Genomic DNA, 16071 nt, shown 5'->3' on the forward strand with positions numbered 1-16071 from the left:
AAATCCACCATCTCGACAATTTTACAAAGAAAAGATTTGTATAAGGAAACTCCTTCCAAACAATAACCACCTTCCATTTCATTCTCCTCCTCCTTCCTTCCTGCAAGCCAAAAATGTCAACTGAAATGGTGAGTACAGTATGAAATTGTTGTTTCTGGTAGGCTAGGCACTTTTTATAACTTTTTGATTAGTACATTAGAAAAATCATTGGTGTTTTTGGTAAATTATGCACATTATACAACCCTTTTCTATTAAAAAAAAGTTAAGTAAGTGTTGCTGTGGGAGGTTCGGAACACATTAAGGGCATTTCCATTATTTCTTATGGGAAAAATAGTCTTGACTTACAACCAACTTGAGTTACAACCAGCCCTCGCGAACGAATTGAGTTCATAAGTCAAGGGTCCACTGTATTTATTTAATTTCTTTATACTGTATAACAATGGATTCGCTTCCCGGGTTCTCCCTGTGTGGAGTTTGCATGTTCTCCCCGTGTCTGCGTGGGTTTCCTCCCACAGTCCAAAGACATGCAGGTCAGGTGGATTGGCGATTCTAAATTGTCCCAAGTGTGTACTTGGTGTGTGTGTGTGTGTGTGTCCTGCAGTAGGTTGGCACCCTGCCCAGGGTTTGTTCCTGCGTTGCACCCTGTGTTAGCTGGGATTGGCTCCAGCAGACCCCCGTGACCCTGTGTTCGGATTCAGCGGGTTGGGAAATGGATGGATGTATAACAATTGTGAGTCTGTGTTCTTGTTATTTATGCTCCTGCTGCTGTATGTATTTGAATTTCCTCATGGGATTAATAAAGATTTATCTAAACCTGTAAATGTCTCATGTAATGTGTTCTCTGCACGCACTTGTTAAAATTTACATGAGCTGTTGCAAGTGAAAAGATCCTTCCCATAAAAATAGATTTCATTGTGCCATTCAAAGACATGACTGGACTAGCGGTAAAGCTGAACGATCCTGCGCCGCCGGCCGTGTGTGATCTCTCCACTGGTCACAGTTACGAGTAAACATGAGGTGGAAAGAACTGGCATGGTGTGCCCACTCCGGAATGTGCATTCAAACCAAACCGGTGAGAAGAAGTGGTGCTGTTGATGGCGCAGAGCCACAGCAGATGCTGATGTCCGCAGTTTGTCTGAGTAACTTTTGATGAAGACGCACAGCATCCACCTTCTGACAGCACGTCCAAGTGAATAACTCGAGGAAGTTAAAACTGCTGGCCAAGTGTAAATACCAAGAACGCCATACCAGAATATGCAACCATGTGAAAAAGAAAGTACACCCCATGAAATGTTTTTTTTTATGTTAACATAGGTGGACATATCAAATTTGCTGTTCTTCTAAACGTGATTTATAGATAAATGCGATGTGATTAGGGAAAAAAAATTTGACTTTGCAGTAATTCATTCAACAAAAAATAACCAGATATGCCATTTCTGTCTGTGGGAATAGTAAGTCCCCCCACCACCAAACCCAGCTCTAACACCTGGTGTTGCCCCCTTAAGTGGCCATTTCCTCTAATGTTGCATTCCTTTTACTCCGGATGTCGGCGCTGGGAATGACGTCACGGCCGCGTGGATCCGCATTCCAGTAAAACTTTTGGAAAACCAATACAGATGTATCCAGGACTGTTTACTCCATCGGAATAAACAGCAGTTGATAACAACACATTACGTGGCATTTTGTGCATCCAAACACTGTAGCAGCCTGTCCACAGATAGAAGTTGGACAATACTGTGTGTGCGACTGATTTAATGCAACACAAATACACAGAAGTACTAATAGACTGAATAACACGACGGCTCTCACTAACATTCACAGTGTACGTCGACATTTTGGATTGAAGTCATGACCTGAAGTCGGACAAACTCGGATTTGACAGACCAGCCCTGACCTTCCAAGCTGGAAATTCGACTTAAGGAGGGAGCTCTAGTTGAATATTCCAACCATGTAGCAATCTGTGACTTTGACTTTCTCCACTTCCCACACTCCTCTATGCAGAATTCATTCAGCTGTTGTAATGTTTGAGGGGTGTTTTACATGCAAAGTCCATTTCATATCCCAAACCGCATCTCAATGGGATTCAGATCTGGTCTTTGATGTGGCCATTCCAGGACCCACCATTTCTGAGATGGGTGTAACTGCAGCCTTACAGTAGGTATGGTGTAAGTCATGTAATGCCTACAATGCCCGCCCAGCATTCGAAGGGTGTTTCGTGACTGGCATTGTGGCTGTTTCGTGATGTTGGGATGTTGCATGAAGTTGGCGCGTTAGGTGACTGACCTCATAGGTATTGCGGGCTGCAATTACACTGCGTTGGAACTGACAACTACACCCGCTCAATCACTGCTACTAACCTCTACCGTATCAGTCATGTCATGTAACCTGCCAAGGCTCCCAGAGTAGAATGATAAAAAATCTTTTACTGTGTCTGCTGGGTGCTGTGAAAAAGAATTCATTGTATAAAAAAACAATAAAAAAGAGGCGCCATATACAGCCTCAAGGTGTCAAAGTCAAAGCAAACTTTATTGTCATCTCAACCATATACAAGTACTGTATACAGACAGACGAAATTGCGAAGCTCATGGTCCACAGTGTAACAACATGAAGTGCAAATAAAAAACTAAGATTAGAATTAAATTAAAATTAAGATTTAAAATTAAGATTAGAATTAAATTAAAATTAAGATTTAAAATTAAAACACAAACAAGACATTGTGCAAAGATAAGACAAAGAAGTAGCAGCAATATTGACGTGTAGTAAGGAATATGAACATTGATGCAATGTATGGTATTATGCAGTCTAGATACATAAATATAGTCAATAAATATGTAATAAATAAATAAATAATAGCTCTAGATAATACAGACATGATCAGTGTATGATAATAGTTGTTTAAGACGTGTAGATGATGACAGGTCAGAATGTTTCACAGCAGAAGGATATCAAGAATCAGCTTCAGTAGCCCATCCCGAGTAGTCACCTGACCTGCCAAGGCTCACATTGCTAACATAAGTAAATATTTGTCCTGTACTTGTAAAGGGCCACTGTATGGGATTTAAAATCTAAAGGTGCAGGTGCAGTCCCCAGCACTGACACACAGTGTGACCCTGAGTAGTCACCTAATCTCCTAAATCTCAAACTGCTGGCATAAGTCAATTATGTTACTTGTAAAGAGCCACAGTATGGGGATTACTGTAGAAAGGCACTATATAATATCTCAGTTAATATCTGAATACCTAAAGAACAGCTCAGAAGTCATCTTGGCTGTGTGTGTAAGGAGAAGTGAAGTTAAGGCACTTTATGAAATAATTTCAGTGCACCAGCTCACTAGGAGTCTCTTCGTCTGCCTTTCCTTCTGATGTGAGACGTCCTCACAGAGCGTTGTTCCCTGTAGAAAGGCGCTGTATGACATGAGCATTCATCATTGATCAGTCCAAAGCATGAAATCCTATGTCTTCTTGTCCTCTCCCTCCTGCTGATGATTAATACTTCACCTCTTCTCTCCCTCAAGGTATTGTCAGCCTACCCCAAGGTGTGTCACCCTTCCTGCGTGGTCTGCCACTGGCAGCTGCTCTTCTTCAGCTTGGAAACGCTCAGCAGGTGAGGCACTTGAACTCTTTGGGCACTTTGTGCTTTTAGTGTCCTGCAGGAGTCTCTGGGCAGCCAGCACATCACACAGTATCTTGTACTTTGAGACATGACTACCAGGGACCTTCTTTATTTTATTTTCTTATATATGGTGACTATGAAGCTGTTTGGTGACCTACGTGTCACTCCACTGTGTGTCCAGCTTATTTATAACTCCTGTGATGAAGGGTGTCAAATGGGTCCCTTTTGGGCAATCGGCCTGATGGCACTGTGCCATGAGGGCTTTGTGCCACCTCACAGTAGTCTCTACTCCATGGTTTACTGGGCATAAAGAGAGAACTCCATTTGTTGGACATTGTGGTTGGGCTGATGAAATGCATGCTGGGTAGTAATCTAACCCACCTTCTGCAGAGGTGTCCAGGTGAATACATAGATGGACAAAACAAACTTTATTTGTCTCCAGGCAGAAAATGTGGCTTTTTACTGAAGCTCTTTATATATATAAATAAATACATAAACAGATAAATTAATCAATATAAATACACACACACACACACTATGGTCTGAACACACAACAGAATGACTTAAAAAATAGAAAATTTAAGAATTAAGAAAACTTCTGACTTGGCTGTAGTAAGGCATTATACAGACATATTACTGTTGGTGTAAAGGAGCCCTCCATTGTGTTTTTGACCCACTTCTGCTGAATGATTTGTTGTCTGAATGTCTTCAGTGTTGGTGTGTCACAGAGAAGATCTGCAGCATTGTTCATAATGGCACTCAGTTTTGTTTTCATTCTCTCCTCCACTACGACCTCCAGGCGGTCCAGAGTGTGTCTCATAACTGAGCCTGCCCTTTTAATTAGCTTATTGATTTGGTGGTCCTCTCTTGAAGTGATGTTACAGGCCCAGCACACCACACTGGCCATCACAGAGTTGGGGATGATGTGAAGGATTTCACTTCCGACATTAAAGGAATGCTGTCACCTAATGAAGAGGTGCCTGCCCTGAACTTTTCTTCTATAGTTCCTCTGTGTTCCAAGCCCAGTTCAACCTGTCCTTAATGTGGCCCCCCCCAAGTACTTGTAGGAGTGGACCCCCTCGACATCCACTCCCTGACTAGTGACCGGACACAGAGGCTCTTTGGTGTGGTGAAAGTCAATCAGCAGTTCTTTGGTTTTATTGATGTTGAGTTGCAGTCAATTCTTCAAGTTCTCCCCCCGACTCCTCTCTTTGTCTCATCCCCCTTATCAGTAGACCCCATAAGTGCAGAATCATCTGAGAATTTCTGACCTGACCTGCTGTTATATTTCTAGTCCGAGGTGTCACAGAGTGAAGAGTAAAGCAGACAGGCCTGTTCCTTGTGGTGCTCCAGTGTTACTCACACAGTCCTTGAGTCTCACAGATGGTGGTCTGCCTGACAGATAGTCCATCATCCATAACTCCACAGGCTCATCTACCTGCATATCTCCAAGTTGACCCCTCAACAGGGATACCTGGATAGTATTGAAGGCACATGAGAAATCAATAGAATCCTCACAATGCTGCCAACTTTCTCCAGCCTTGTTGAGCAGACAGATAATTGCATTTTCCACTCCAGTCTTTGTCCAGTAGGCAAGCTGCAGTGGCTCCAGGTGGTCTACCACAAGAGGACTCATATAGTCCAGGACCAGGCTCTCAAATGTCTTCATGATGTGAGATGTACAGTAAGTGCTACTGGTGTAGTCGTCAGGTGAAGAGGCACAGGAACAATTCAGGGTGCTTTCCACACACACACGGCGTATGTTTTTTTCTTTTTCTTTATTATTATTTTATTTATCATAGTGCAGGGCTTCCTTAGAAGGTCATGTAACTAAGAAGAGTGCCAGGAATGGGACTTTGACCCTGAGGCCTTGAAGCTTGTATCGGTTTGTTTTAGGCACACACTCTGCGTTTTTAAGCCGAATGATTTTCTAAGTCGGGATGAATTTTAACTTCATCAGCCCCCGTTTCCTGTGTGGTATGAGAAGAATTTCGATGTCTGACTGCAACTTAGGATGACCTCCAGACATGTGTTAAACACTAATTGATGAATAAAACCAAGGTAGGACATCCTATGCTGTTACATAAATGCTGTTAACTCTTAAGAGACTGCAGCTCTTCAGTGATCTCCATATTTCATACTGGTAACATACTGGTAATCTTTACTAGAATTAATGCTCAAAATGTGTTTGATGTAGTGGTCTGTCAGGTGGTGTCCTCTGTCTCCAGACATTGGCACATGGTGCTTATCCATCCATCCATCCATTTTCCAACCTGCTGAATCCGAACACAGGGTCACGGGGGTCTGCTGGAGCCAATCCCAGCCAACACAGGGCACAAGGCAGGAAACAATTCCGGGCAGGGTGCCAACCCACCGCAGGACACACACAAACACACCCACACACCATGTATACACTACTAGGGCCAATTTAGAATCGCCAATCCACCTAACCAGCATGTCTTTGGACTGTGGGAGGAAACCGGAGCGCCTGGAGGAAACCCACGCAGACACGGGGAGAACATGCAAACTCCACGCAGGGAGGACCCCATGGTGCTTATGTTCATTTCCAATTTTGTTTTGCTTTATTCATTTACTTTTCTTCTTCATCATTTGCCACTTCTATGTGGTGTCGATGTGTTTTACCAACCTTCTCCATGCACTTTGTTCCTTCACCTCTTTGCCAGTCAAGCCCTTTTCCTTCAGATCTTCTTTTACTTTATCCATCCACATCTGCCTTGGCCTCCCTCGCTTTCTCTCTTTTGCCCACATATTCATTGTCTCTCCTCATCACATGTCCATACCACTTCAATCTAGATTCCCTATACTTTCTTAGATTTCTCTCCCACTTTTGTTGTACTTCTGATTGTTTCATTTCTTATTCTGTCCACTTTTGTAATTCCACACATCCATGTTTACTTTTCTTTACATGTTTGATTATTATATTTGTATGTAAGTGCCCTAAGGGATGGACTGGCACCCTGAACGAGATGTATGGTAATTCCTGTCCCGGACAGGAGACCATAATGTATGGACACTGCATACAGAGACGAAACCTGGCCAGGATGGTGCTTGAATGTTATCCCAGTCATGGTGGAAGATTAATGGATGGACTGGGGGAGGTTGTCCGCCAAGACCAGTTCCTTACCCAGTACAATAGATGGCAGTGCTCCTCTGGCATAGCCGTAGTATGGACACACATATTTATGTGTATTCCTTAGGGATAACCCTGCCGGGGTCATTGGATGCCACCAGAAGGCGCTACAAGGAGAAGAATTCCCTGTTTCATGAGACTTCCGCTTGACCCTGAAGGGCCTCTGCCATTCAGTGCCTTGGCACTAGAAGTTCTCCCAGGTCCAGCATTAAGGAAGCTACTTGACCTCATCCAGGATCGTTGGAGTCAAGTGGAAGAAGGACAAAGCTGGCCTGGAGGAGTGGAAGGAGAGGGGAAAAGAGAAGGAGAAGAACACTCGGGTTTTTGACTTTCAAAGCCTTTTCATAAGGTGTTTGTATAAATAAAGCCAGGACTTGTGTCATGGTGGTTGTGTCTGGCGATGACAGTGTCTCGTCATCTCTGTCATTCTGCGAATTAGGGGTTTTCAGCTCATTTGTAGGGGCACAATAACTGTATGGATATGAGTGTGGCTTCTTGGTACAGTAAATGATGATCGTGGCATTGCTGAGGTGCAGTTCTGATATCGTTACGTGAGTTCAGGTGTTGATGACGCTGACATTGACTACATATTGGGATTTCCTCTTCTTTCTTGTAAATGTTTCGGCTCTTTGAATTTAGTTGTATTTGTGGTTCATGGCGTAGATTTGGAGGCATACCTTATAGTGCTCCCCATCTCTTCTATGCTTGTGGTTTCCTTCTGAGTCAGTGTAGATTTTAATATTCTTGACTGTTGACTTCAAGTTGGTTTCTCATTAACACTTCAGCCTACTGTAAGCACATTCCCTAAACCCCATTGTGCAGTTTATGGAAAAATATGAATCTGTCACATTGCTTCACAGCTAAAGACCCCTGAAGTGAAAAAGTTGTCACATAATTATGAGATGGCTTATAGCACATTGAGGCATCCTCAGGGGTACAAAGCCAGCCTCACATCGGTGAGACAGACAGTGGAGCCCCAGTTGGGGAAAGTGTAGGCTCAGGGGTCCATCCCGCTCCACACAGATCAGATTTATCGCCCCCCCCCAACCCCCCACTGGGTTTCACAGCAGCTGGACAGACTGCAGCTCAAGGTTCCCGCGTCCTTAAAACGTTTGTAGCTCTAGGACTAAACTAAACTAAAGGCTGCACAGTTCCAAAAAAACACAAATAGAGTGACACCAGGGGGCAGTGTCCAGACTAGAGGGGGGAGACTGGAGAGCGATAGAACAGGTACGTACATACCAGCGAAGTCCGGAGGGGTAGACCCCCCTCTTGGAGACTTTTAGAACAATAAAGTTATTATTTTCCGCACCCCCTTTGTCCGTCTTTTGTGATTTGGTGTAAAACAAAAAGGCACACAGCTGCGTGTCATTTGAACGGCGGCGGTTTTTCAATTAGAGGAGATGGCGGTGGTGTTGAAAGAACCTGCGCCAAGCTGCTGATAATAAAGTCCGTTTTTATTTTTGAGTCTCCAGCCTCATTGTTCACTAAACTCATGTTTAAATGTACACGACATACTGTATACTGTATAAATCCTTAAGGCACTTTAAATAAGAGATTTATAAACATCACACAGTTCACATAAATATGAAGTCTCTCATTTATAGTTCTGGAGCCCCACACTTCACTTCAGTCTCCGCTTCAAACTGGTTTACTGCTGCCAGGCCTGGAGTGTCCACCGCTGGTGTAGCGCAATCTCGTGATCCAACCTTTACTCACAAGTGCTCAGTGAAGTGTCGAGCGCTTCAAACGAACTTTAAAACAAGAATAATTATTCTTTCTGTTCCTAACTGCTACTCTGCTTGACAGCAGCACTCGCAATCCCAAGGCGCGTAACTCGAAACAGCCGCCCTGCTTCTGTGGTAAGCCGGCATCTCCACCATTCCTTCTTCCCATTTTTTTTTTCATGTGTTTCTCCATTTCAAACATCTTTTATTTTTTTTCTCACCACCTTTTCTCCAACTCTTACTTAATTAACCCTTTTCACACTTCCACGCTTTTATTTCCAATAGGCATTGTTGACAGTTAAACTCTGGTCCAGTTATTCAAAAGAGTGGTGGAATCACAAAATAAGAGGGTCTATGGTGTCCCCCAGTGTTCGAATTCTAAACAAAAACAACCTGTCTTGATTTCACACAGCACAGAAGATAATGAATCAAAGCCATCAAAAGAGACAAAGGATCATTTTGTTATACGCTATTGCAGCACCTACGTTTGTAACTGCATTTCAGTTCTCGTGTACATTAAGTTTTTGCGCTCCCTCAGGATGGATGGATTGTGCAGAAACAACTATGGCGACTTACCAACACAAAAATGGTCTTTTGAAAGGGCTTCGTCTTCTTCTTCTTTCGGCTGCTCCCGTTAGGGGTTGCCACAGCAGATCATCTTTTTCCATATCCTACCGTCCTTGTCATCTTGTTCTGTAGAACGATGTATAGATACACCATCTGCAGCAAGATGTTCTTGCAGGTCTGTGGAGGTGATCTGTGAGTTGTCTGTAACCATTCTCACAATCCTGTGCATATGCCACTCCTGTATTTTTCTTGGCCTGCCAGACCTGCTGGGTTTAACAGCAACTGTGCCTGTGGCCTTCCATTTCCTGATTCCATTCCTTACAGTTACAGAAACTGACAGTTTAAACCTCTGAGATGGCTTTTTGTAGCCTTCCCCTAAACCAGGAGACTGAACAATCTTTGTTTTCAGATCTTTGGAGAGTTGCTTTGAGGATCCCATGCTGTCACTCTTCAGAGGAGAGTCAAAGGGAAGCACAACTTGTAGTTGACCACCTTAAATACCTTTATATCTCATGATGGGACACACCTGTCTATGAAGTTCAAGGCTTAATGAGCTCATCACACCAATTTGGTGTTGTAAGTAATCAGCATTGAGCAGTGACAGGCATTCAAATCAGCAAAATGACAAGGGGACCCACATTTGTGCACAGCCAGTTTTTCACATTTGATTTAATTTCATAGAACTAAATACTGCGTCACTAAAAATCTTTGTTCGGAAAATACCGCAGTACTCAGATGTTCCTAGGAAACGAAAGACATACCACTGTTATCTTTATTGTTGAAAGGAGAGTCAATTATTATGCAGGCTGAAACTTTTTCATATGACTGAATGTAGAAGGCCTTTACTGCTTAATATGCCAGTTTCCAGTTTATCAGACAAAGAATCATCCTGATTGGTCAGTTTGTAAGTACCATTAAAGGCCTGTACTGCTTGATATACCTGCAAGGCAAAAGGCAGATTGTCATATTGAAGACGGGTCCTGATTGTTGTCTTCTGTCTGTCTATCCCAGAATGCCTTGCTCGGTAACGGACTGCTCCTACAGAACATTGTGCGGATGCAGATGGCTCAGCAGCAGCTCCTGCAGCTCAAAGAAAAGCAAGCAAACACGGTGAGTAGTGGGGGCACTTCACTGACCACCGAGGTAAGGCATCTCCGCAGTGTCTACTCCCACAATGCCATCCTCATATGTCTTGCTGAGGGTCACCTGTCTCCCTTGAGGTCACAGCTGGCAATGTTTGGTATGGAGGTATCTGGTAACGTCATAACATGTATAATGTTCTTGAACCTGCTGAATCCTGTTCAGGGCCATCAAGGAAATGGCAGGAACTAAACGTGGACGAGGCCGCACTCATACACTTCTGTTGTTCATCTGCCGAGCAGTTGCCTTTAGGCTGTAGAGCTGGGTGCAGATCAACGAGGAACTGGATGGGCAAACTCAGTTTGACTTCTAGACACAGAAGCTTGGTGGCTCAGATAGCACAAGGCCATGTCTGTCCAGCCATTTATGAACCAAGTCACAGGGAGCCGGTCACAGAGCAGCAACAGACCTGGGACTTTGGTGCCAGTCAGTCACTCGCTTACTCATACTGGGCCACTTTACTGTTGTCAGCCCACCTACCTCAAGCCGGTCTTTGTTGGTCCGTCTAGTTAGAAAAAGCTGCATGAATTTCACATATGAATTCTTTAAAGCTTCTTTGGGACCTGCAAATAGCTGTTAGTTAAAGACCTGACAGAATCAGTCAGGACAGCTAAGGGGGTCTGACCAGGTGGTCTGTTAAAGCTGCTAAGAGATATCAGTAGAAAGGCACGTCTCTGCCTGTTAAAGCCAGTTACAGGTTATCTATCTGTTATATAGTGCCTCTCCATCATCTCTCTAGGGAGCTGGGCAAAAGTCGTAGCCCACCTAAACATATTTTAAAGCTACACATCTGGGCAGTAAGCGTCTGGACACTGCAATACACGCGGGCACAATACTTCTATCTGTCTGTCTGTCAAATATATAGTGGCTCTCCTTTCTGTCTGTCTCCCTATCTTTATTTTGGTGTATTTCCTATCTATCTGTCTTTCTGTCTTTCTATCTTTATATAGTGCCTTTCCTATCCATCTTTATATAGTGCCTTCCCTATCTATCTATCATATAGTGCCTTTGCTTTCTTTCTGTCTATTATATACTGCCTTTACTTTCTATCTGTCTATCATATATTGCTTTATCTACTATATCTATCTATCTATCTATCTATCTATCTATCTATCATATATTGCCTTTACTTTCTTTCTATCTATCATATAGTGCCTTTACTATCAATCTATCTATCCTTACTTTATATAGTGCATGTCATATCTATTATATGGTGCTTTTTACACTACATGTCTATCTTTACTTTGCATAGTGACTTTCTTATCCATCTTTATAATGTGTTTTTGTGTATTATATAGTGCCTTTCACCGTGCCAATAGTGTGTTTTCGTTCAATTATTTAGTGCATCTGTTTGCTTCGGTCTATAATACAATCTCCTACCTATCTATACTTTTATAAAGTGTATTTCCTGTTTATTGTACAGTGCCTCTATATTTCATTTATATAGTGTCTTTCACACTATCCGCCTGTCTTTTCTTTATGTATTGTTTTGCCTATCTAATCATCTTTAGTTTATCTATTGTCTTCCATGTAGTACTTTTCCTGGCCATCTTTACTTATTTAAAAGTGTGTCTTAAATATATTATGGTGTATCTGTCTGTTATATTGGGCCTTTCACACTGTCTTTCTACTGTCACTTGATATAGCGCCTTTCCTATCCATGTTTACTTTATGTAGTTCCTTTCCTGTCTGTTATATCGTGCCTTTCACACTATATGTCTATCTTCACTTTGCATAGTGACGTTTTTTATCCATCTTTACTTAATGATATATTTTTCACTTATCATACAGCATTTCACATCTGTCTGTGCCATCTTTATATTATATATTGTCTTTGCATTGTATTATGTAGTACATCTATAATATAGTGCCTTTCACACACATCTACCTTCAATATATGTCTAGCCATCTACTATATAGTGCATTTGTCTGTGTTGTGTTGTGTCTTTCATGTCACTGGTTAGAGGCATCTGGAGGAATTGTTTCGAAGCCAATCACAGGCATCCAGTGACCCCATCTCTCTGATACATCTGCTTTTTAGAAACATCTCCAGGTATTCTGTCTGTATGTCTGTCCAATAAGGCATCCATCTGTCAGCCTGGCTGTCTGACTATCTAGTGTCACTCCCTAGTCTCGAATATAACGTCTGCTAAGCTCGGACCCAGTGTCTGTCAGCTGCATATAGTGCCTTTCAGGTTCAGTCCACAGCACTGTTGTGCTCTCTGACTGTCAGGCTGACTTGTATATAGCGCCTTGTGTGCTGTTTCACTGTGTCTACAACCACATCTTCGCCTGTCTGTCCTCTGTTCCCATTGTCCTATATTCTCTATTTATTAATTCTCTGTCTCTCTCTCTCAATATCATTTTACCGTATGTAGTGCCCTCCATCCCGTACTGGTCCACTTCAGTGTTGTCCACGCTCGGTCCTCCCTGTCTTAGGTTCAGTCACTCTCCCCATGAAGTGTTTTGTATATACAGTAGAGCCTTTCATAGTTTGAGCTTAATGTATAGGAAAGCAAGTCCTTCACAGCTCATGTCGTCCCACAGACTCGCTCAGATGTCTGATTCCTTCAGCTCTCTTTTGGGTCGTTCCCGAATATCTGGGTGGACTCGCGTCTTTTAAACTTTGGTTTTCTGTCCGTTCATTACACTTGCAAGTGTTTCGGGGCTTCAACGTAAAGATGGCGTGAGTGATGAAGAAGAAGAAGGTCTGGATGGAGTGACTCGACTGTGAACCGCACAAACTGCAAACGGCTGTTTTACCGCCCACCCCCGTTGCAATCTTCGCTCGGTTATTAAAAAAAAAAAAAAAACTCGCTGACAGGAATCGCCGGTGTCTGGGGGCTCCACACGCAGCGCCTCATTAGGCAGCCCACCAGGCCGCTTTTAATAACACAAGTGATGGACAAGCGAGGAGCGGTCGAGCGAAAAGTGCTGACGGGTCAGCATCTGCCGGAGCCGCGCGTCCACCAGGGGTGGCCTCGTCTCGCTAAAAGGCCCGACGGGGCCGGAGATCGCGCAGCTCTGCACAAAAGAAAGTTACACTCGAAAGGAGGTTAAAAACATGCCGAGCGTTTGTTTTACTAATTGCGCATCTCAAAAGACTCCGCTTAAAAAAAACTGTAGACTAGATGCTTGGAATTTGATTTTGGGTTCAAGGTGATTCCATGGAAAAAAAATCAACAGCGTCCCCCACCTCGACATGGTAACATTTTAGTGCAAAGTCTAAATTAATAAAATCAACAGGGAGAATTTAATTTAACAGACACAAATTCTTTTCATTGCCGGTCGAAGCCCACGTGGAGCCCTAGCGATGGCGGACGGACGTCGCCCCTCCGTTGTCCATAGCTGGTAGTTATTATTATTATTATTACCCTTTCGGAGTCCTGGCGCGCGCCCCTTCGTGTATGTACAGCGGACTTTCAGGGGTACGCGCCCTTTGGTGTACGGAGCGTGCGCAGTTTTACTTTTACTCAAGTGGGTAACGGAGCCTCCTCTCGGTCATCAGTGTCCGACGACTCTGCGGGTAGGGACGCGCATTCAGAAATACAAACGGCGCCCCTTTGTGTGCATATTCTTATACACATAATTCTATTCCTTACCTTTCATTGAAAAACGATAGGTTGCCCAACGAATTGACCGGCTCTGAAAATAAGATTATATAAATTAAAACACCACGATAAAAACAACAGTTGTGTAGAAACGAGTAAAACAACAATAATTAAATAACGCAAAACTTAAAAATCTAAACAAATGAAAACATAGAATGTATATAAATATACGGTGCACGTGATAAAAAATACAAATTGTACATCGTAATATTTATAAAATAAAGTGCACATAAAAGTATTTAAAAAAACACAAAAATATCCCCTAAAGGTTACCACTTTGGTGATATACCGCGTGACTTTGCAGCGCTGATGAAATCTTCTGGAGCAGCAAACTCGCTGATGGGAACTGTAGTGTCCATTCCGGCATTTGCACAAGGCGATAGATAGATAGATAGATAGATAGACATGAAAGGCATAATATAATACATAGATGGATAGATATACATGAAAGGCATAATATAATAGATAGATCTTTATTTGTCTCCATTTGAAATTTGGCGTTTTACAGAAGCTCTTTAAATAAATAGGTAGATAAGCAAGTATCTGCTGGGTAAGTTTAGAAACAAAAAGAAAAACCGTAAGAAATACGGAACTTCTGTAAAAGGGTTGCTGCCTGCAGTGCTCCCCGAAGTACCCGATGATGGGTTAATACAGTGTATATTAAATACTTTTGTTTTACTGGAACAATTGTGCGAAATTGACTGCGCTCACAGCCGCCGCTAAGCCTGACACGCACGCGCTGAAAGCGTCTTCTTTAAGCTTCGCCAAATCACTTCGCCGCTGCAGGCGGGCTTCATTTGCATAAACCGACACGCCCCATTTCTCCGTGTGATCGCAGTCAGCGCTGTGGGGAAACGAGGGACTCGCTGCGTCAGAATGCCCCTCTCACTAGACCACGAACATGGGGCAGCTAATTTTCTTTTTTTCTACTACATCACTAAATTTAAATCAAATCCATCAAAGTATTTTTAAGACTTTGGGGTATTTAGTTTTTCTATTGTTTTATTTTACCCCTCAATATTGATATATTGAAATGGCCTTTCTGAATGGGTACCTACTAGATACCAGTCTGCCAAATTTAAGCTTTTTAACTAAACAGGAAATACTGAGTGAGTCAATTTTACATTTTATATACAGTATATGATGAACAGATAAGAAAGGCACAGTAGAGTAATATTGTCTAATTACTATGTAGATAGACTAAGAACTTTATATGCCCCCATTGCAAAATTTGCCTCTTTACAGAAGCTCAATAAAAATACAATTTATGTACGTTTGTGGATTACTTTAAGGATTTTATGGGATGAATTTATTACAAATCACCAAGACTTAATGATAGTCATGTGATGTACCCCGGTAACGGACTTTGTACGCGTTGATGTACGTAGCTGTGTGCCCGGCTGTGTGCCCAGTGATGTAGTTACGTCCAGTCCAGGGTCGAATCCTGCCCTGTGCCCAGACGTTACCAGGATGTGCTCCGGCCTCCGCCAACCTCTACGTTCGATTAGCAGTTCAAAATTGTTATAATATTTTTTACATTTTTGTTGTAAATTCTGTCTAATAATTCATCCATCCTTTCGCTCCCGTTCAGGAGTGTTGCTGTCAGTCTGCTGTCAATGGTGTGGACGCGGCAGTTGGGAGCTCCATTTCGAGTTTGGACACAACAGCACTTCTGTTAGCTGATGGAGGAATTGCGACCCGGCGGCGCCTGTCACGTATTTCTGATTCTTCTTCTTCTTCTCGTTGTCTTCTTTTTTTTTCTTCCCTCAAGGCTCCCAGTCTGCTCGGAGACCCTTCCCGAGTGTTGCTACAAAAAGCGATGGGAATGCAGGGCCCAGCCCCCCTCAGTATGGCTAAAGGACTTCTGGGAGAGCCCCCGAACGGTGAGTGCACAGCGCGTAATGAGCGGCGGAGGCGGCGAGTTGTTTTCGTTCAGCCAGCCATTCGTCTTCATTTCCCCGACTCGAAGACGGAGAACAGCAAATGAAGCCCCCCGGAGGTGCCCAGGGGCGGCACATTTAAATGAGCTGCTTAGTCATGGGGGTCTGCTAAAGGCACACCACGGCCTCCAGGGGGCGGTGTGGGGCGCCACGTTCACTTAGAGAAGTCGTGCGATTTGGGAGAGTTCTGTCTGGAAGGGGCGTGAGCTGTGACTGGTCAGACTATGAAAGGCGCTATATAAAATAGCAGCATCTGCTTTATGAAATGCTTTGTCCCCTGCCATATTCTATAAGACAATTTCTAGAGTGAAACTCACTGTATA

General features: G+C 43.1%; 1 protein-coding gene across 4 annotated transcripts in view; it reads left to right on the forward strand.

Annotated features, from left to right (window-relative positions):
* The window catches only part of raver2 (ribonucleoprotein, PTB-binding 2), a 233669-nt gene that overhangs the window by 203608 nt on the left and 13990 nt on the right, over positions 1–16071 (forward strand). For 3 of the 4 annotated variants that reach the window (XM_051932711.1, XM_051932710.1, XM_028810952.2), the window contains exons 6-8: positions 3515–3603; positions 10069–10167; positions 15580–15691. In XM_051932711.1, the coding sequence (XP_051788671.1) occupies positions 3515–3603; positions 10069–10167; positions 15580–15691 (300 nt within the window). The remainder of the gene's footprint in view (positions 1–3514; positions 3604–10068; positions 10168–15579; positions 15692–16071) is intronic. The other variant, XM_028810954.2, reaches the window with a different exon arrangement.

Source organism: Erpetoichthys calabaricus, chromosome 10 (assembly GCF_900747795.2).
Source record: "Erpetoichthys calabaricus chromosome 10, fErpCal1.3, whole genome shotgun sequence".
Lineage (NCBI taxonomy): Eukaryota > Metazoa > Chordata > Cladistia > Polypteriformes > Polypteridae > Erpetoichthys > Erpetoichthys calabaricus.